The sequence below is a fragment of the Macrotis lagotis genome, chromosome 8 (genome assembly GCF_037893015.1).
Source record: "Macrotis lagotis isolate mMagLag1 chromosome 8, bilby.v1.9.chrom.fasta, whole genome shotgun sequence".
Lineage (NCBI taxonomy): Eukaryota > Metazoa > Chordata > Mammalia > Peramelemorphia > Peramelidae > Macrotis > Macrotis lagotis.
The window spans coordinates 194,003,880-194,026,365 of record NC_133665.1 but is presented as its reverse complement, the minus strand read 5'-3'; the positions used below and the strand labels follow the sequence as shown (position 1 = coordinate 194,026,365).

The window sequence follows — 22,486 nt, the reverse complement described above, 5'->3', positions numbered from 1 at the left end:
CCTCCGGTCTCCAGAAGTGGGATCAGTGGAGACCTCAGGGGTGGAGTCACCATTGATCCCCAGCCTCCCAAGGTTCAGTGTTGGCCATGGCCTCGTCTTCTGGACCAAAGTCTTGCTGGCTGCCTCCTCTTATCTCCTCTAGAGACTATTGAGGATAGAAGCCATAATCTGTTGGAATGGGATGTTGAGAGTGGGAGCCTTTCTCAGCAAGCCTTTCTAAGGGTACATGTGATCCAGTTACCCTGGTGATGGGAGATGGAACAATGGCTGTATTGTCCAAGAGTCTGTGGCACGTGCCGCTTAGCAACCTTACTGGTGTTAGCAAGTGATAGGCAGCTTGTCTAAAAGTAAGACCTAACTTAGAGGTGCTGGCCCAGGAGGAGATGTGAGGGTCACCAAGGAGTGATAGAACTCACAGAGAAACAGCTGGGGCAGCTGGGGCAGGGAAGGAAATAAATAGGTCATCCCAGCAGGGCCATTTGGGTTTGCCTAGATGGGCGTCAGTCTGAAGTCACCACTGCCTGGGCTATTGTGGGGTTGGATGTCGCCTTTCATTGTCTGAGGATTCAAGAGAGTAAATGACTTGCCCAGGGTCATACGGGGAATTCTACAGAACCACAGTGTGGTCAACTTGGCTAGCTACAGGTTTAAAAGCAAACGAAAGCAAATGAGCCCTGGGCAAAGGCTCCCCGAGGAAGAGGGAGATATTGGGAGGTGGTTGTGTAGCTGCAGATACGCAGAAGTTGGGGGAGAGGGGTCTGAGGCTTGCTCCCAGGGACCAGATATCATCTCGGGCTTATGAGGCAGTGATTAAAGGGCAGAAACCCAGGCTTCTAAGTTTGGGACCAGGGCCTAGGTCTAGGGCTCTGTCTCATGGCCCAACTTTGGAAAAGGGGTTCAAGGACTACACCTGAATTCATCAGGGAAACTGTGACCAGTTTGGGGCCCCACATTTTTAGGAAGTGTTCAGAGGGAGACAACCATGCTGGCAAATGGCCTTGGGATCATGTCATAGCTGAGAACGGACCAAAGAAGAGAAGGTTCATAGCAATGACATGAAAGAGATTTGTCTGGGGTGAGTCCAGGGGCAAAACTAGTAGCAATGAATGAAAATCAGAAGCATCTTGTGGCTCCAGGAAGGGAGACGAGCATGATTAAAGTGGCCTAGATAGTGTGAATTCAGTTTCAAGGGACAGTGAGTTCCCCAACGCTGGAGGTATTCAAGCAATTGCTGCATGCCCACTTTTGAGGGATGTTGTAGAGAGAATCAGACTAGCCAGCTTCTGAGGTCCCTTCGAGCTCTGAGATCCCGCCATTCTGCAATAGTCAGGGAGGGCTTCCTGGGGGAAGCAGACGTTGATGGGTGGGCACAAGGGGAGTTTGCTAAGGTAGCAGCAACTAAGCATCAGAAGAGGCAGCACTGGGGGTGGGGCAAGGTCAGGCTCTGGAGCCCAATCTAATTTCCTGTCTTCAGGAACATCGGGGACATTGTGGGCACACCCAGTCTGCCTCCCCTTTCCTCGCCATTGATTTTCCTTCCAAGCGGCTGTGGCTCTGTTCCCTTGGCAAGAAGCGGCCCTTTGTACTAACAGCCCCAGCCCCTGCTCCCTGTGCTCCTAGGCAGGGATCGATCCCTCCTTTCAGAGCGTCCACCAAGAAACTGGGGGATGGAGTCATGGAGGGTTAGAGTTCGGGAACACTCAGAGCAAAAAGGTGTTACTGAGATCTGAGACAGTATTAAAGTTGTACAAGAACCTTGACAGCTGACGTCAGGTCCTCCCTGGGCCTGCCTCTCAGTATCTAAGCCAGAAGTGACTGATGCTAGGCCAGAATGGAGCACTGCAAACGAGGGGACTGAGGCCTGGTTTGGGGAAGGATGCATATCTCAGGGAAGCAACAGATATGTCAGTGCTGCAGTGAGTCAGGGGTCAAGCTGAGGCTGGAAAGGTCTCTGAGCCTTCACCCAGTGCTTTCCTCCATCCACCCCCCAGAAGCTCTACAAGGCAGAGGAAAGGGTAGACAGAGCATTCCTCATGGTCATATAGGGGTCCTTTGAGCCAGGGCTTCCTGGAACATTTCAGTGTTGCCAGAGACTAAAGAGGGGTCTTTCCTCCTTGCAAAATGATTTCACTGATGGGGTTTTAGAACACACTGTGAAGCTGGCCAGGAAAGAAGTATCCAAATGGGTAAACTGAGGATTCAAGAGAGAAAATGACTTGCCCAGGGACATACAGTGAATTGTACAGAACCACAATTAGAACTTAAGGCCAGTTCTCCTAATTCCAGTTTCCCCAAGTCTGAGGCAAGGGCAAGTCCCTGGGAGAGCAAAGATGCTCTGGGCAGCTGCTATCCACTGAGGCACCTTGCAGGTCCTGCCTCCAGCTCCAGTAGATTTTTCTGCTTCCCATTTAAAGCCCTTTCTAGTCCAGTGCCAACCTGCCCATGGCCAGGTCCTGCTCCTGCTCCAAGGGGGCCGGGGCTGCTCCTTGGACTGGGCGGGGGGGCTAGGGCACCAGCCTCAAATTCTCTTCCAGAGCCACCTGCGTCCAATGACCAGATTTGGATCAGGATGCCTGGAGATGACCCTGGATGGGGGGCAGTCAGGGTTAAGTGACTTGCCCAAGGTCACACAACTAGGAAGAATCCCTCTTGAAGCCAAACTCCCATCCTCCTGATTCCAAGACCAGTACACTAACCATTGCACCACCTAGATGCCCTTGAGTAGAGACAGAGGCAGAGATAGGTAGGGGAGAAGAGGAGAAGAGAGACAAAGAGGTGAGAGAGACAGAAACAGAGTGATAGATGGTGACAGTGACCACGAGACAGACAGACACAGAGACACAGAGAGATGCAGAGCAGAGACAAAGAGAGGTGAGAGACACAGACAGGGTGGGGGAGGAAGAGGAGGAGGGGTAGCCCCTTCCTCTTGCTTATTCCACCCCCCCTTCCTCAGGTCTGAGTCCTCTCTGCCTCCTTTGGGCTGCCCTGTGCCAGCCTCTTGCAGTCGTACTTGCCAGAATCCGCCATGAAAGTCTGAGTTCCAGCTGCTCTTACCAGGAGACTGTGGCCGATTCTCTTGGCCTCTGTGTACCCACTGGGTGTAGTCACTAGCGCCCTCTCATCTGGAGCAGTAACCAGGGAGCACTAGTTGAGGGGAGCCAGGAAACCCAGGTTCAGAGCCTGCCTCAGACCCAGGGGTTTCGTGGCCCTGGACTCCATCCTTATTCTTTCGATTTCAATTGTCTTCTCTATAAATTGGGTCAGTAATGGGCACCCACTGCAGAAAGCTATGAGATTAAATGAGAGAGCAGGTGTAAACCCCTTCTCCACCACAAGCACCATTTTACAGATGAGCAAACGGGTTTACAAACACCCGGCCTAGGGCTACCCCAGTAGTGTAGACCAGGAGACTCGGCTTCCTCTCCTGTGCAGACCAGTTACCAATTGGAGCTGCCCCCCAAAGGTCCCAGGGACCTCCCAGGCGCCCCCTCCAATCCCTCTGGTCTCCTTGTCCTCAGCCTCCCTGCAGCCTGGCTGGCTGCCCATCCCTCCTCCGGATCCCCTCTGCTCTCCCCCTCCCTCTCTGACCATGGCTGCTCCTGCTCTGGCTCCTTCACTAGATCATCTTTTAGATCCTGGCATTCCAGAAGGTTCTGGCCTGGCCTCGCCTCTCTTCTTCCTGGCTTCTAGTTTGCTTTGTGGCCTCATCAGCACTCTTAGAGTTAGCATCATCTCTGCCGATCATTCTCAGCTTTCTTTCTCTGGGCACCCTCTCTCCTAAGCCACAGGCAGGCGGCTCCAACTGCCTGGAGTTGGGCTCAGGATCTGGTTTCCATCAAGCTAGATTGTCCCTAGATCTCTTAAATCAAAATGTTCCAAACTCATCTTCCAACCCTTTCCCTTCTTCCGAGCTTCATGGCAAGGGGACCGCTATCCTTCCAGATTTGCAGCCTAGGTCACATCCTCCACGACTCATTGTCTCTCCCTCTACCAGATCCAATCTGCTACCAAAACCTGTCCCCCTTCAAAACATCCCTCTGATATGTTCCTTTCTCTCCTCTGGTGTTGCCCTCACCCCAAGGCAGACCCTCATCATCTCACCCCTGGATTATTTCCATAGCTGTTGGGAGTCTGCCTGCCTCAGTATCTCCCCACCCCAGTCCATCCTCCAGTCAGCTCCTATAAGGGACAGATCCAATCACATCACTCTTCTGCTCAATAAATGCAGTGACTCCCTATCACCTTCGGGAACAAATAGAAACTCTTGTGTTTGACCGTCAAAGCCCTTCCTGACTTTCCCAGTCTTCCTCCACCTTCCACCTCTCCTCCAAAAACCCTGGCTGTGCCTCAAAGGTCCTCCATGTCCCTCACTTTGGGCATTCTCCTAGGTTGTCCATTGTATCCACACCCTTCTCCCTTCTCATCTCTGCTTCCTGAAGAGCTTCCTAGCTTCTTCCAAGCCTCAGCTAAAATTCTACCTTCTCCAGGAAGCCTTTCCCAATCCCCTTCATTCTAGGCCTCTTGCTCTCTGATATTCTTCCATTTGTTCCATCCACAACGTGTTTGTGTGAGTTTGTGCATTGTCTGCCCCATAGACTGTGAGCTCCTTGAGAGCAGGAATCAGCCTACATATCTCCATGGAATATGTCCTTAGTCAGTGTTTACTGACTATAGGAGCTAAGATTTGAACCATGCTTTCCCAAGGGAGCAGTGTGGATCAGAGAAAGTTCTCTGAAATCAGAGGGTGTGGGTTCAAATCCTGTCCCTAGTGCCTGTGATCTGTTTGGTCTTGAACAAGTCCCTCCTCCCAGAATCTCAGTTTCCTCATTTGTAAGATGAGAGCATCATCTTGGATAGCCATCAAGGTCCCTTTTAGCTCCCTTTGGTCTAGCACTCATTTTGTTCTCCCTTTCTGCCTGTACATTGCTACCTGATTTCTCTGCTACCTGTTTTCCTTCTGACAAAGTTAGGTAGGTGGGGTCTTAATAGAGTCCCATTTAAAATGAGGACCCATGCATGGGACCCCATTCTTGCTTCAGAAGGAGGGGTGAATTTATACCTTGGCTTGAATATCTCTGGGAGAGTCCATCTGAGACAGATCCCTGAAATGCAAGCCCAGAGGTCGGGTATGGGTTTGACAGCTGAGGGATATGTACATGCTGGCATAGGAAGACCTGCAGCCCCAACCCCCACTCCCTCATCTCTGTTCAAGGGTCTGAGCCATCATCATCATCACTGGTTTCTTTCCAATTCACCCTTGTCCCTCCTTTGAGATCTAAGCATATCACACACACACACACACACACACACACACACACACACACACCCTCCAGAAATAGCCTCTTACCCTAGGATTTCAAAGACTTTCATACACATTTGTCATTTGAGTTTAGGAGGTAACAGGGTGGTGGTCATTGCTCTAATTTTGTAGGTAAAGAACCTGAAACGCTTAGAGATTTCCCGACCCATGTAGGGTCACAAGTTAGTGAATGACCCAGTCGGGATTATTGTCCAGATCTTCTGACCCAGCATCCAAGCCACCATTTTGCCTTGCCTCTAGGAGGAGCCACCTAGAGTGGCATGGGTACCCATGAGACATGGGCCAGATACTGAATTGTGGAAGGTTTTCCCAGCAAGTGGGAAGGGCTGGGAGACCTCAGAGATGATTCCAGGGGATTTATTTTCCTGAGGGCCTGTATCTGACAATGCAAAGCAGGTGTCCCTGCTGAAGGGCTTTTCCCAAGCCCCTCTGAGTGTATCTGAGTATTGAGAAAGACCTGGGTGTCTGCCTGTGATTGCCTCCCCTTCTCTCCCTGGCGCCATGGTGATGAGAGCACAGCTGCCCTTGATGGTTGCTAGGGGCGACATTGGACAAAAGAGACCCTTCAGACTAGAAAAAAGAGAGAATACAGTGGAACCTTCTCCCACCTGCACTATTTGCTTCACACAATGGCTGGGGAATGAAGCCCTGGCACCCATGTTGGATTCGAAGCATGCCTTTCCTCCTTGTCACCAGTGTGTTTCCCTGGAGAGGACCTCATTTATCCATGCAGTATCTCCATGGGGACTGGAAGAGGGCCAAGGTATCCTTTCCACTGAACCAGTGATGTACATGGAGCCTGGAGAGGCTGAAGAAGTCCACATCCTAGGACAAGGGATGTCTAAAAGGCTTGCCATTGAGGTTAGACCCAATTCAGCAGCTCCTGGGAAGGAGCAGAGAAGACAGGTGGTAGGTATAAACCAGATGAGGGCTTGGTGCTGTAGTGCTCTGTGGAGCACCATCATTTTTAGTGTTTTGGAGGCAATCCTATTCCATGGCTCAATGTCACATGACCACACTTTCAGAATACTGACATCCCAAAGATGAGCCTTTGTTTTCTCGGGAAGTGTAGGCTTGCCCAAGGAACCTTCCCAATTTCCTGATGGGAATCCATGGAGTTCAAACCTATGCCACTGGACCAACTTCATAGAGTACCCATACACAAGTGTATTGTCATCTGAATAGCCTTCCTTCATTCACTTGGTCTTCCAATGTTGATGGTCAAGTCAATCTCCATTAAATAATTAGAGATCTCCCTTCCCCCAGGGCTTCTGAATTCTGTTTGGTGGCATCCCCAACAAGCCTCGCCATGCCCAGGGTGACGGTGACCCCTTGGAACACCTCTGCTACAACACCACCCCCTCCACACCTAGTGCTTAGGTTCAGGGGATCCCAGGCAGGCTTCATCCTGCAGTCAGTCTTCCAAGGAAATGTGGATAGTTGCAGTGTCTAAACTGGAGGTTCCTTGGTGGTGGTGGTGGTGTATTTTGATGGATTCTGAAAATTCTGAGACTTTAAAGCTCTTGGATCTTGGAATCCCTGACTTGCTGTTGTAGGAGCTTGAGGGGTCAGGCCCCAAGCTGCTCTCTGGCCCCCCTCTAACCACTGCACATCCCTACTGCCTGTAGGCCCTCAACCAAACCCACTGGGCTCCAGTAATTTATGCGACTGTCTTTGTCTGGACTGAACCTGTGTCCCTGCAGCTCTCGCCAGGGTCCTGATTAGGGCCTTTGAGATCACACAGAGCAAGTCTGCCCCCACCTCCATTAGATCATTCATTACAGAACCAACCTTGGTGGCCATCTAGCCCAAGACGCCCTGGAGCACAAGGTCTGTCTACACAGCACATACATTACACTACACCACACTGTGCACCTCCAAGCCTGGACACCCTCACGTCTCAAGGCAGCCCTGTTCCCCCTCCCACTGAGGCTTCTCCCATGGTGAGGGCACTTTGTCTGACCTGAGTCTACACCAGCCTCTTTGAAACTTAACCCCGAAGCTTCTAGTCCTGCCCTCTTCAGCCAAGCAGGACAAGGCTGATCTTCCCTCCAGATGATAGCTTTTGGTCAACTGCCAGGTCAAGCTTGGCCTTTGCACCTGATCCTGCAGATCACAAAACTCTCTGGACCTCACTGAAGATGCCTTAGGAACTCAACCGAGATCTGTGTCGATTGATAGGAATATCACTCACTCAGCACCCAGGGGCTGAGCTTTGCTGAGAAGGGTCGTGGCTTTCTCATGTGGAACATTTTGTCCCATCTTCCCCCTTCCATTTCCTGTTGATGTGAACCATTAGAAAGCCCTGGACCAGGAGAGGAGAGAGAACAAGCCAGAAGGCCATCCTTGTCCACAAGGGGCTGAGAAAAAGGAACTGCATGAAGCCTCAGAGAAGTAGAGAGCAATGGTCAGAGTAGCTCCCTGCTTTTCCTTCTCTGTGGCATTTTATCTTCCATCTTAGGCCTTGGCATGGAAGTCCCTCCTTCCTCACCCCTGCTTTAGTTCCCTACAAAGTGTAGGTTAAGCTTCAGCTCTTGCAGGAAGTCTTTCAGATTTCCCTAGAAATCTTTATATATATTTTTATTATAGTGCACTGGCCTCGAGTCAAGATGTTCCGTGTTGAAGTGTCCATTCTGAAGCACATTGACCATGTTCCCTGGATAAGTCTCTTAACCTCGACCTCTAAGTTGCAGAGAGGGCGCTTACCTGCATGTAAAGGGCATTTCCTCACAGAGGAGTTCCCACAGCTTCAGCTCATGCCCATCTCTTATCTGTTCTTGTCCAGTTCCGAGGAGAATGGAAACTCTCTGGACTCGGACAGGGGCTACTTTTTTCCTTTCCCTATTGCCAGTTTTTGGCACATGATAGGTACTTGTTGAATTGGGTGGCCATGAGCAGTATCACTGGAAAAAGATGGGCTCGATAGAAAAGTGCTTCTGGTCTCCAGGAGACAAAGGACCAGCCCCCTGGGAGGAATAGGAGGTGCGGTGTAGCTGCCCACCCTGCCTACATGTGGAAAGCCCAAGAGCCTGCAGCTCCTCCTGCCCTAATACCCATGGCTGTTCGAGTGGCACACAAGCCGTCCGGATCTTTCACAAGGTCATGGGCATTTCCATGGTAACTAATGCAGCCCTAGTCAGAAATAGCCCCTGTTTGTGCTCCCAGCCTCACGGACTCTTCAAGATATAATGGAGCTCTGTGACCATCTGGGGTGACATACCTAACATCCCTAGTAAGTGGCTGGCCAGCCCCTTCTTGAAGACTCTCCAAAAGGAGGAAAGAGCTGTGTCACTTCTGCCCCTGACAACCCACTGCCTCTTTGTACCTCATGCCCAATGTGCCCAGTCCTTTGGTGACCTTAGCAGAGGGAGGAGACTTGGGCATATTAGCAGGCAGCAGGGAAGAAGCCAGGAGTTCAGAAGAGAGGGAAGGACTGACCCCATGAAGCCATGACCAAGGATGTGTGTGGATGACCTGTCCTTGGGAAGAGAAGAACCACCTCTTCATTAGGGGCTAGAGCAAAGAGGACAGGATGGGAGAAAGAAAGGAGCAGGGAGCTTACAATGAAGTCTCCATTCCCTCAGGAACATGGGTTTCAAAGACATTCATATACCTTTCTCTTTTGAGTCTAGGAGGTGATGGTGACAGTCGTTGCTCTAATTTTTTAGGTAAAGAGTTTTGTAGGTAAAGAACCTTTTTCTGAGGAAAAAGAAGTCCTTGGCTTTGGGATGACCCCTGGAGAATGTTAGGGAGTCAGTCAATGGTGAATAAAAGTCTCACTGCTGAGGCTAGACTTAGGTGCTGCTTGTCTCCTCAGAGGATCCAATTCAGCAGCTCCTGGCACGGAGCAGAGAAGGCAGGTGGTGAGCATAAGCCAGGTGAGGGTGAGGCCAGGGGACAGGTGGTGCTGGGGGGAGGGGTGTTTGTAGATGTGGTTGTGTGTGAACGTGGGAAGCTGGCTGGATCAGCTGGGGGCTAAGCTATAAAGAGAGGGAGCTGAGGCCAGAGCAGGGCTGGCAGCTCGAGGGACTAGAGATCACAATGACTGCTAGGGTTAATAGAAGAGAGGCAGGAGAACAGGAGGCCACAGATGGAGAACGACTTCGGAGTTGGAGAACCTGGAGGCACAATTGTTCTGGTGGAAGGTCAGACCAAGGACGGAGTCTCCTAGAACTGGTTAAGGGGAAGCAAAGGGGAAGGTGGGGGGAACTCTGAAGGCTGCCCTCAGAGACTAGCATGGTGGTGATATCTTTTGCAGTAAGGAAGCCCAGGGAAAGGTTTTTGGTGGGGAGAAAGGTTGGGAGGAGAGGAAAGGAGAAAGTGCCCAGATAAAGCCTAGAGGGACAGCAAAGTTAAAGAGCAAGAGATGGAAGAAAGGGGCCTGGGGAGGAACAGTCAGGGAAGTAGGAGGAGAATGTGGAGATGGGGGACCAGTGTCATAAATAAAGGCTAAGGGCAAAGAGACAATGAAGGACAAGAATTTTGACAGGGTCAGAGGGATTTTGACAGGGTCAGAGGGAAATGGGGGGGGGTGTTTCTTCACAGACAAAAGGAAAGGAGCCAATAGAGAGGTAAAAATAATAGTTCACATTTCTAGAGCACCTACTATGTGCTAGACTCGGAGCTAAGGGTTTTATGGTCTCATTTGTTCCTCACTGCTATCCTGCTGAGGAGAGTGTTATTATTACTATTCCCATTTTATAGATGAGGAAACCGAGGCAAACAGAGGTAAAGTGCCCAAGGTCACACAGCAAGCGTGTCCAACTGTGGCTGATCAGACCAATATGAGCTCGGAATGCTCAACCACAGGATGGACATAAACAGTCCATGTGAGCACCTCGGATGGGTTTTCTAAATTTGTGCATCACACATTAAAACAAATAGCCAGTCTATTATGTCAACAGTAATTGTCTCCATTGAGGTTCTCTCCTTTCTGGGTCCCAAGTAGCTTCTCAAAGTTCTGGGTATTTTATGGGTCCTAATCCTCTCTAAATCCCAAGCTATGAGCCCCCATCAATATGTTTTACTAGCCAGTCATGGAACACAGCCCCCTCCTCTCTTCTCCACACAGAGACCTAATCTAAGAAAGGCTCCATGGAAGGCCAGGGTCACCCTTGTGATGGATTCAGAGCCAAGATTCATAGGCCGGCCCTTGATTCTGGATTCCCTCCTCCACCCCACATTCAGACAAGGGTCCAACTGTGATCTGATACCAGGACATTGGGTTAGGCCAGTTAAGGAGTACTGGCCTACCAACCTTCATGCCCATGTATTTTCAGAAAGGCACAAAGACACACCACCAGATGAGAGTAGAGGTAATCTGAGGCAATGAGTAGGGACTTCATTAAACCTTAATGTTCAAAAGGAAGATGCTGATTTTGCAGGGCTATTTAGCCAAGCCAAAATGCTGCATCTCTGACATCCATTAAAAAGCCCAAATTCTCCCATGGAGACACACTTTGAGCCCTGACCTTCAACCCAACTTACTTTTCAATTCTATTTATTTGAGAAAGATGAACTCATTGAGGCTACTGAAGAAACACCCCAGAAAATCCATTTCAGAGGGCCCTGGACCTGCTAGCCAGAGTTTAGAATAGACATTTTCATTTGTTTGTGGAATTTAAAACTGTTAAATCAATTAAATTTCAGTCTAAAGTCCACCAGCTCACAGGAGAGCATTGAGCAAGCACCAGTGGCGTGCATTCTTCCTAATGGTGATAGAGAAGCTGACCTAGCCCTGTTTGAGGCTGGAATCATGGAGGACAATCATATTCCACTAGCTTGTGTTTCTTGGGGTTGGTCTTGTCAACAGAATCCCAGAATGCAAGGACTTCATATTTTGAATGGATCCAGTTTGACAAATCTACTCTGGTTCCAGTCGCTCCCTTCTCTAAGCCATCCTACACTCAGTGGTCAATCTGATATTCTTATCCTCAGAGGCCATTTGTTCTGACCCTCTTATTCTACAGGTAGGGAAAATGAGACCCAGAGAAGAAGTGACTTGTCCAAAGTCTCACTGCAGTCTTCTGATGCCGCACCCATGCTCTATCACACTGTGTACCACCATCCTTACTGACTTGAATCTAGTTGGTGACACTGCCCTCACCTGGCCTGAAAGGACCCTGTGAAGATATTTGAAGGGCTCTTCCTTCTTAAAGCATTGAGAAGAAAGGGTGTGTGTGGGTGAACACCAGTGCAACCTTGGACTGTCTCTGGGCCTCAGTTTCTTTGTCCATGACATGATCTGGTTGGACCAAATTATGTCAAAGTCCCCTTCTTGCCATGAACTAAGGTTCTATATCAGGCATTAAGAGCCCAACACCAAGAACCATCCCTAGACCAGGGTTAGACCACAGATGGGATGGGTGGGCCTCTGGTAGAGATTCCACAGACTCCGGTCTCACAGAGAGAGCCATGACAATGGTCAGATAATGAGACTCAAGCTCCATCCTTCCAGGGCTGTGATTTCACAGATGTGCAATGCAGATCGCAGCCCCTGGCAACCTAGTGGAGTCTGAGACACCTGGGGGACAACTCTTCCCAACCTCCACCCATGTGGTGGCAGACATGGGCACAGTCAGACACATAGTCTCTGGGCCATGCTTGGCAGATGTACTCCTTGGCAGAGCTACCAAATGATTAGTTTTTAACAATTGAGTTCCAAAGCAGTTATTAAAAAGTGATTTCTTTCCTAAAATACTCTGCTCTGGAAGTCCCACAAATGTGAACTTAATGTTTTTTAATTTATTGTTTGGCAAATAAGCAGAAGTGACTTCTTAAATTACCCTGGTTTAGGGTTCCCTGGCTTCTGCCACAACCTCAGCTCTCCTCTGTCTGAGCCTCTCTAGCAGCATTTCCACTTAACAGCTACTTACTTCTTTAGAGTTAACAAAGGCACAGTCGGGTCTGACTGGATCTCTGCCATGGGTGTGATGGAGCCAGCCCCTCCCTGCACCCCATACCCACTCAGTCTGAGAGCGGACAAGTGGGCACCACCCCCTTCTCTCCTGCCAGGGGTGTTCCACAAGGGCTGAGAGTCCAGAGGGATCAGTCTAAAATGATCGAGTGACTTTGGTTGATTGGGATAGAATTGATTATGACCCACAAACACTAGTATGGCCATCCACCGGGGTCCCAATGGTGCACATAAAAGTAGCTGATGATGGGCAACTTGGTGGCTCAATGATACAGTGCCGGCCCTCAAGTCAGAAGGACCTGAATTCAAATTTAGCCTCAGACCCGCCCTACTTGTAGACCCTGGTTAAGTCGCTTCATCTAATTTTCTCCTAAATAACGAACTGATGTCTCAATCTGTGTGGGCAACAGCAGGAAGAATAGGGGGTTTCTGGGTTGAAAGGAAATATGAAAGAGTAAATATTAATGAAGAAAACATTTGAGTCCATGAACTAAGCTGAGCCAGGTGCCAGCTTTGCTTCTTACTGCCAGTGTGACTCTAGGCAAGCCGCTTCACATCACTGGATTCTGTAAAACAAAGGGGCTGGACCAGAAGGTCTCCAAAGGTTCAACATCTCTGCTCCTTCAATCAGGGCCTATGGAAAGCCCAAGCACACAGAGCCAAAGAGACACACCTTCACCCAGGCTGTCCAGGTGGGACCTCCTGAGTGGGGCAGGGCTGAGGAGCTTGCCAGAGCTGCTCCATTGCCAGGTGTCTCAGAGGAGCTCCTGCTGCAAAATGACCAAAGCCTTCAGCCAGCCAACCTTCACTTCTTAAGGGCCCACTAGGTGTCCATGATCTCCAAGGGAGGGAGGAAGGGAGGAAGGAGGGAGGGAAGGAGAGAGGGAGGAAGGAAGGAAAGAAGGAAGGGAGGGAAGGAGGGACAGAGGGAGGAGGGAGGATTGTAGATACTGAGAAAGACACTCAGTCTCTGCCCTTAAGGACCTCACATTCTAATTAGAGCAAGCCAATGATGAAGCCAAGTCAACATGCCAACCTTGCTGCAAGAAGCACTGTGATGGTGGCATGTTCTGCCTCCTCCTCATTCTGACAGCTGGCTCTGTTCACGTTTGCAGGGAATGCCTACCGAGAATGCACAGGCAATGGGACTTGGGCCTCGAGGATCAACTACTCCCAGTGTGAGCCCATCTTGGATGACAAGGTGAGTGTCTCCTCCCCACACTTGCTCCACTCACACACACCCCAGTGGATGACGCAAACCCAGCCCAGAAGTCTTGTTGGCCAATGCTTAGAAGAATCTAGAGGGTGACATGCATTCTGACACTTTTCCTTAGCTCATCAGGATCCCAGCCCTGGGCTCTGCCCAACTATGAAGGAGACAGGAGGGAGGGTTCCAGACCTGACTCTCCAGGAGCTCACAGACTGCTTGGGAAGAAGACCTGGGAAGAGCTAGAGCCCAGCCCCCTTCATATCCCCCTTCACCTCCTTGCTTCACCTCCAAGGGAGGTGGGCGACAAGCAGACCAGGGCAGCTAAGAAGCCTTCTTCTGGATGTCCAGAACACAAGGAAATCTGTTTTCGTTTTTTATACAGACCCCAACCCATTTATGACCTCAGATAAATAATAAACCCCTATCTTAGTCCCCAGACATGAATTGGAAAAATTAATTAGGATCACCCTCAAATAAGGTCCTTCAAGGACAGAAATCTGTTACCACTGAAGTATAGTGTGGTAGGGAAAAGAGTAGACTTAGAAGCCAGAGAGCTGGGTTCAAATCTCCTCTTACTTCTTCCTCCCCCAGAATCCTGGGTAAGTCCCTTAACTTGGTTGTACTCAACCTTCTCATTCCTTAAAAGTAGATAATAACTCTGACACTCCCCAATCAGATCACTTATGTGAAGCTATTTAAAAGGACTCACTAAAACATTAGAGAAATGTAAATCATTTATTGTCATGATTCCCTGCCTTGAAGGCTCTTGGGAGAAAGCTTTCATGCTAAGGAGAGACCATTAAGTTTTATGCTAGTGAACATTTAACAACTGACTCTCCCCAAAAGGACTGAGGGCAGACTTTTCCACTGAAACTGAATAATTACTGTTTTCTCCTTCACTTCCTTAAGTCTGGATAATGAACAAAATAATCCATCAAGGCCTGATTTATAGTTTTCTATTATCCCCCTGGCCCTATGACTTGGGGCTGGCAATGAATGGGGGATCAGAGGAGGCTTCATTGAAAGGATAGCACTGGAGCTCAGCCTTCAAGTTTAGGTAGGCAAAGAGAGAGGGCAGGAGAAAGCATCCAAAAGGGCGAGAGGAGTGTAAACAATCACATGGCAGCTGAGCCAAGGACTTTGGGAGAGATTTCTATCACTTGAAAACCTTCCATGATCTCACTAACCCATCCCCATACCTTGGGACATTGTCAGAGAAGGGAAGTTGAGGCCCAGAGAGGTCAAGTGATTTCACTAAGGCAGCACGGCCCAGATTCAAGGTTTGGCATCCATCCCCCAGCCTTGTGACAGAAAGAAGGAAACCCTCTGACAGCCCCCTCCAGCAGGCCCCCCTGGGCCCAAGGGGGTCTCAGAAAGACTCCAGAAGGAAACTATATTTGGGAGCCAGGTCTATATGGCCCAGGCTTCTTGCTCAGGAAGGAGCCCAGTGTTGTGGCCTGAGTGAGTCTGAGTGGAAGCAGGGAAGGTGGCTTTCTCCCTGGAGCTGGCATCCCCTGAGGACCAGATCAGCTCTCCACCCCCCCCATCTCTGCATCTGTCTGTCTGTGTGTCTGTCTGTATGTCTCTCCACAGAGGAAATATGACGTGCACTACAAGATAGCGCTCATCATCAACTACCTGGGTCACTGCGTGTCCATGGGGGCTCTCCTGGCCGCCTTCCTGTTCTTCCTCGGCTTGCAGTGAGTCATGGCTCCTCTCCCGCTCACACCAACACTGGCTCCCGGGCTCTCTCCCTGTCTCTGTCTGTCTCTGCTTCTGCTCTCTCTGTCTTTGCCTGTCTCTGTCTGTTTCTTTCCCATCTTCCTTTTCCCTGGGTCCCTCCTCCTCCATGGCCCTTCTTTCCTGGCTCCTTCACTCCTTATTCTCCTCTTCTTCTTCCATTCCCTCTTCATTCCCTTTCCCCCAGACTTCTGATCCTGGAGGGGAGAGGGAACCCCTGAAATTAGCTGTAGGGGAGTGCCATGACCAGCTTTGAGCATTAGGAAGGTTACTTTGGCAGCTGAGCAGAGGATGAGCATGATGGGCTTTGTCCACCTCCCCTGATGTGGGCTTAAGCCCCTCCCTCACTGCCTTCACCTCCCTACACAGGAGCATCCGCTGCCTCCGGAATATCATTCACTGGAACCTCATCACGACTTTCATCCTCCGGAACATCCTCTGGTTCCTCCTGCAGCTGATTGACCACACAGTCCATGAAAACAATGAGGTACTGGGGACAGCGGTCAGCTTCCAGGACTCTTGTGGGCATGCAATGGGTGCAGCACTAAGGCTAGCGACTTTTAGAGACCAGGGAGCTCAACTCTGATTCCTGGCACAACTCTAGAACATAGTGTATGGCTTGTGGTCATTAGAAGGTCCATGGCCATATCAGTCCATGAAGGAGCCTAGATACTCTCTTCACTCAGTTCAAACTAACCCCAACATAGATGGACCCCTACCTTGAACCAGACAAAACCCTTCTCTGCCCTAGAAGACCAGTGTCCCCAGAAAACAGATGTGGTAGATGCCAGTAAATGGTTTATCTCATGACTGACCCAGTGACAGAGATCTAGCGCTAAGAGGGACACCAGGGGGCAGTTAGCTTGACCCCTTATTTCCCAGATGAAATGCAAGGTTAAGGTGCTTTGTCCAAAGTCCTCTGAGCAGTGAGCACTAGAGATGGGGAGCAAGCCCGGCCTCTCAGATTTGGAAGTCTTGGGTCATCCCCGCTATTCTGCTGTTTTAGTATACAAAGAACAGAAAAGCAACTTATTGTGTAAAACTGAAGTTTTTTAAAGTGTTGATTTAATTTGATAAAATCACGCCAATACTTTCCTGTGTGATTGTCCCCTCCTGAGCTTCTTTTGTACTCTTTTCTGTGTATTTTGGTGTTTTATTGACACCTTTCTCTTTTTCCTTCTTTTGTATCATTATCACAACCCCCACAGACACACAGGCACACTACACTTCTCTCCTCCCCTCAAATAAGAGGCCTTCCTTGGACCAAGGAAGCAGAATGGAGCAAACCCAATTCCCTCATGGGCCATATCCCCAACCAAAAGCCATCCTTCTCTGCCAGGAGGGACACGTTTCTGCGTGGATCTTTTGGAACCCTGATTGATCATGATTCTTGAGTCTTTGGAAGCTATTTGTCTTTACAATATTGTTATTGTTAAATTGGTTCTGGTTCTCACTTTGCTCTGCATCAGTTCAGTCAAGATTGAGCTCGGTCCTGGAAGGGTGTGAGGCCAAACCTAGTGAGTTAGCATCGGCCAGAAGAAATGTTTCTCAGGGGTGGTTAGGTGGAGCAGTGGATAGAGCACTGGCTCTGGAATCAAGAGGACCTGAGTTCAAATTTGACTTCAGACACTTAATATTTACTTAGGCAAGTCACTGAACCCCACTGCCCTGCAAAAATTAAATTAAAGAACATTTAATTAATTAATTAATTAGTTAAAGGAAAAAGAAGGAACATTTCTCTCTGAAGGAAATGGAGCAGAATGTGGGAAAGCACTGAGAATTGTCGGGATGTGGAGGGTTGGCCAGACACTCAAAGTTCTCCTTTAAGTTTCTTGGAGGAATGGTGAGGTGGGAGGCCCAGGCAGAGAAGCAATGACTAAGAGCTGGAATCAACTTGCTGAGGCATAGGACTAAATTTCAGGAGACGATGCAAAGGATACTGGGTGGAATTTGATCCCTTGAAATCCAACAACTTTTGTTGATAAAAGTGATGATGCCTAAGGTTCCTTCCAGCTTGAGGATTCCATTGAGAGACAGCTCTCAGTGCTCTCCACACTTCCTCCACCGACCCTCTCTTCCCACCCTGACACAGGCTTGGTGTAGATGCATCACCACCATCTTTAACTACTTTGTGGTAACCAACTTCTTCTGGATGTTCGTGGAAGGCTGCTACCTACACACGGCCATTGTCATGACCTACTCTACAGACAAGCTGAGGAAGTGGGTCTTCCTGTTCATCGGATGGTGTAAGTGGTAGAGGTTGCAATGTCAGGGGTGGGGGGATTGTCCTGGGTTACCCCCAAGGCTGAGGGAAGCTTCTTCTCCATTATCTTCTATATATTGAACAATTTACCTCTAATCCAGGCCAGGAACCCTTAGCTTAGCTCTGGATAGTTCCCCTTGATTATTTGTGCTGAGTTGGAGGAATGGAAGCATGGATAATCCAAACACAAGGGATCTGCCCCCATAACATGAATAATCCAAAAACTTCCTGTTTGAGAATACTACTAGAGGTCCCTGTACACACACACACACACACACACACACACACACATTTTACTTCAAATCTATGTTGGTCTGAAATCTGGTCAAATGGAAGAGAAACTTCAGTGGTATAATCCTGTGCCCAATTCCTGGGGTAGGGTGGATAAGTGGATAGGTAAAGGTGTCTTTGCCCATTATTCTGGTCCCTCCCTTAGTCATTCCTCACACTGCTGCCTATCATGGCCCTAATGCCCATCTCTCTTTCAGTCATCCCCTGCCCCATCATCATCGCCTGGGCCATCGGCAAGCTCTACTATGAAGATGAGCAGTGAGTGAAACAACTGATTCAAACCCCTGAATGTGTGTCCTGGAGTAAGCTCCTCCTTACCCGAGAGAACAGAGGGGAGAAGTAGAAGGACGAGACGGAACAGTCCTTAATCCAGACCCAATCAGTTTGGTCTGAAACGTATTAGTAGGGACTTTGGAGGCCACATAGCTCACTTCCTTCATTTTACAGACAAGGAGGCTGAGGGGCAAAAAAAAGATAAAGGAGGGACAGCTAGGGGGTGCAGTGGATAGAGCACCGGCCCTGGAGTCAGGAGGACCTGAGCTCAAATCCGGCCTCAGACACTTCATAATTTCTTAGCTGTGTGGCCTTGGGCAAGTCACGTAACCCCGTCACCTTGCAAACAAACAACAACAAAAAAGATAAAGGAGCTGCTGAAGGTCTCTCCAGCAATAAGCATCCTTGACCTCTAGGATTTCATTTATTGCTCTACTTTGGTTGGAGCCCAGGGAGGCCAGACTGAGGAACTTTCCTGACTCCGTTGTTCAAACAGATGCTAAGATGGCATTCTTCCCAGAGTTTGCACCAGCTTGGCAGGAGACAGGGCTGAGATGTAAAATAAGGTCCCACCACTGTGGGATTGAGGGGAAATGCCCACAGGTTCTCCATATTGTAGCGAATTGGGAACTAGTTGGAGAAACTTCTTTTATACAACCAAAACTATGTGTCTATGTGGGTATAAGAATGTATGTATAATCAATCCATCCATCCATATGCATGCAAGAAGCCCTGGAAACGATGGAGGGCTAGGATAAGTTAGCCTTTTTTTCTGAATGGGGAAACTGAGGTCTATCATGGAAGTTCTCTGCCACAGCCACATAGTGTCCTAATAATCTGGCTGGAACCAGAATCTGGAAGCCTTGAATGGTAGCTCAAGTCTCTTTTCACCAAACTTCATGGCCTTCAACATATCCCATGTCAGAGACCTAATGCTGTGCCTGGGGCTTTCAGGCCTGACATCTTCTTAGCAATGTAGCAAAGGTTGTTTCAGAAAGCTCACCCTTCCCCACTGCTCCTGGAAGTCGCCAGGAGATGCCAGGCAGAGACCAGGATACAAGATGCCCAGGGGGAGGCAAAAAAAAGGCACTCAGGTTCTCCTGGCTCTCTCCTCAAGAGCAACACCTTGGAGAGACAGAGATAAGGAATAGACCAACAGACAGACAGACAACCATATGCATGCACTTAACGTGTGCTTTCCCACACGCTTTCCTGATGGTAGATGGCTCTAAGACTGCGGTCAGCAGTCGCTGAACCTTTAACCTTTTTTCAATGCTTTTTGTTGAACACAAGCTTATGATTGTGAGTATTCTGCTTTAAAAATGCCACACTGTGAGGGGCTGGGAGAGATCATTACCTGGGACATGAAATCAAAGGGCACATTGATGAGAACTGATCCACTGAGACAGATGGGGGCCCCACAGTGACTAGAGTGAGGGACTGGGCATCACAAGGATCTGGATTCAAATTTGACTCAGATACTTTACTAGTTGTGTGATCTTGGGCAAGTCACTTAAGTCACTTAACTTATCTTAGCCTCAGTTTCCTTCTCTTTAAAGAAAGGATAACAGTAGTACCTGCTTTGTAGGATTGTTGTGAGGGTCAAATAAAGTAACGCATGTTAAATGCTTGGCAGACTGTTTAAGAACTATCGCCATGGTAACCACTACAACCATGTCAGTGGTAATATTCTGGAAATATGGGGTTTCTGTGAGGAGTCAAATTTCATTTTCAAGGGAGTCAACCTAATGTGATGGTCAGGGAGATATGCCCCGCAGGGATTGGAAGAAAGACCTTGGAGCTCTTCCAGGGCTTTCCATGCCTTCTCATCAGTCCTGGTCTTGGACTTGAGCCCAGGTGTGTTACAGCCACTCACAGGTTCAACAGGTTCATGGATCTTTGCTTCCATGAGTTGTCCAGAGCCCAGAGCATCATGGCAGGTCAGTAAGTCCTCCTTCCCCTAGCGAGGAGGTCCTAGGACTCTCCTGGACGACCTGCAGTTGCAAGAATATCTCTTCTTTACAACTTGTACCTGAACCCAAGGGTTGAAGAGAGACCATGTCTCCCCATCCTCAGGCTCTAAATGTGCTGAAAGTGCATTCAGGAAAGTTTATCATTCCAGGTTCACAGCTCATGTACATGAAGGTGGAAGGTAATGTGAAGATCACGGCACCCTCCCTGGAGCCTAATAACCTGATAATATCTGGATCTCTCTAAAGTCAGTTAAATTCTTGGGGGGCAGCTAGGCTAGGTGGTACAGTGGATAGAGCACCGGCCCTGGAGTCCGGAGGACCTGAGGTCAAATCTGGCCTCAGACACTTCATAATGACCTAGCTATGTGGCCTTGGGCAAGTCACTTAACCCCATTGACTTGCAAGAACTAAAAAAAAAAAAAGATCTAAAGTCAGTTAAATTCAGTTAAATTCTTTCAGCCCATTAATACTATAATAGGCAGTTTAGGTGCTGCAGATGGTGAGGGTCAAAGTCAGGCTCTAGGGCAGCCTTCATGGGGATCCATTCCCAGTCGCCCGGCTACAATTCTTTTTTATGGAAGTTAGCTGACTTGTCCTCTCTCATGGGCCCTAATGAGGACTATTCTCTTCCCAGGGGACTTCAGGCTGTAAAAGCACCAGTGGAGATTCCCCCCCCCCCAAGACATCTGTCTCCACAAAGAGCCACTAGCAAGAAGCTGTAGCTAGAGAGTCCTTGTCTGCACTCTTGAATCTGAGATAATAGATATTTGGGGGGAGAGGGAGAGGGGGGGGTTCCTTAAACACATTATATACTGAATCCTGTGCTAAGCTCTGGTCAAAACAAGGGGGTCCCTACAACCAAGAAGCTTCCATTCTAATAGAGAAAGACAAGACTGGAAGGGAATCTGGAAAACAGAAGGGAGGAGAGGGTAGTTAGGGGTAGAGTCAGCTGGCAAGTGAATGGGAAGAGGACAGGAACACTAAAATATGTCCAAAAGCCCTGATGGCCTCATGCTTTCCCAATGGGAGAATCCCTGCCTCCATATCAGCCCCAAGCTACTTTGCTTCTCTCTTGCCCCTACATTTTGATTTCCTATCCTCCAGAACAGATCTGTCCTGGCCTCTTACCCCCAAGTCCCTGAACTGCAGAGTGAGAAGTATACATCTGGTCCAGTCTCCTTATCTATCACTAACTCAATCAGCAAGGCTCCATTAAGCTCTACTGTGTCTCTATTATAACATGACCCACCCATGTTTGCCCACTCTGTGCCCCCCTGACCATGCCCTACTTGGCATTCATACCCAGGGATTCAGGCCACATGCTGGAGGCTTCCTTGTATTCTTGTGACATTAGGAAGGATCCGATGGAGGACTTTTGCTCCTGCTGGCCTTGGTGTAGCCCTTGCTTTTGTCCCTTGATCAGTCCCTCTTGTTTTGGGATGAGATATTTCTGTGATGCCAACCTCCCTCCCTCCCTTTCTTCTTTCCTTCCTTCCTTCTTTTCTTCCCTCTCCTTCCCTCCCTTCCTTTCTCCCCCCCTTCTCTCCATCCCTTTTGGCTAATCCCTTATCTCATCAGTCTCCTCCCCATTGGCCTTTGAAAGATCCTCAACCTAAAGTCTTCTGAGCCTCTGGTATTCCATGACTCACAGCCAAATAGCGTCACTGGAAGAATACTGGTATTAAGAAAATAGACCTCTGTTTCAGGGAGAGAGATCATTACAAGAACTTTGTAATTTCCCCAAGGCCACCAAGCCTGCTCACCTCCTCTTGTTTAATTCTGGCCCCAGCCTGCCCCTATGCAGGAGGTAGCCAGCATATTGGCTCAGCTGGAGAATGCAGTGCCATGGCAGATCCATAGGCACTCATCAAGCACCCACTAAGTCGCAGCTACAGGGGGTATGGAGACAAAAGGGGAAGCAGCCCCTGCCCTCCTGGATGTTGCATTCTCCAGCTATCCTTGTTCCTGGTCAGCTTGTCTTGGTTCCCCTTGTGTGCAGGGCTTTAGAGTTCACAAGATAATTTCAGATTTATTTATCTCATCAAATCTTCAGGACATCACTTGTGAGAAAGGCAGAGGAAGTAACACAATTCTGGCTTAACAAGCAAGGAAACTGAGACTTGGCGAAGTCAAGTGACCTGCCCAAGTTCACCCAGTCACCCATCAGTTGCAGGATCAGGACCCTTGGGGGCTCTCGAATGTTTTCCTCTGTCCACAAGTAACTATGAAACCTGGGAGGACAAGAAAAAGGACATTTCCCAAGGCTTTCAACTTAGTTGCCAAGTATTTACCTACTTTTTCTCTATCTAAATAGGGAGAGTCTCTGCCCTTGGCCCAGGACTTCTTTCTGGTTTTTCAACTCTAATTGGGATTGTAGAATCAGCCTTGTACAATCAGAAGAGACTTCAACTTCTTCATTTTACAGATAAGGATGAACACGGAGGCAAAAGTAACCCAGTTGAGGCCATAGAGGTGGTACAGTCTTTGACCAATGCTCTTT

The 22,486-nt window shown here is 49.0% G+C and overlaps 1 protein-coding gene across 4 annotated transcripts in view; it reads left to right on the top strand.

Annotated features, from left to right (window-relative positions):
* CRHR2 (corticotropin releasing hormone receptor 2) overlaps positions 1–22,486 on the top strand; it is an 84,978-nt gene that overhangs the window by 42,915 nt on the left and 19,577 nt on the right. For 2 of the 4 annotated variants that reach the window (XM_074199275.1, XM_074199274.1), the window contains 5 exons: positions 13,352–13,437; positions 15,040–15,146; positions 15,556–15,673; positions 17,279–17,432; positions 17,938–17,998. In XM_074199275.1, coding sequence (XP_074055376.1) covers positions 13,352–13,437; positions 15,040–15,146; positions 15,556–15,673; positions 17,279–17,432; positions 17,938–17,998 — 526 coding nt within the window. The remainder of the gene's footprint in view (positions 1–13,351; positions 13,438–15,039; positions 15,147–15,555; positions 15,674–17,278; positions 17,433–17,937; positions 17,999–22,486) is intronic. The other 2 variants (XM_074199277.1, XM_074199276.1) reach the window with 1 other exon arrangement.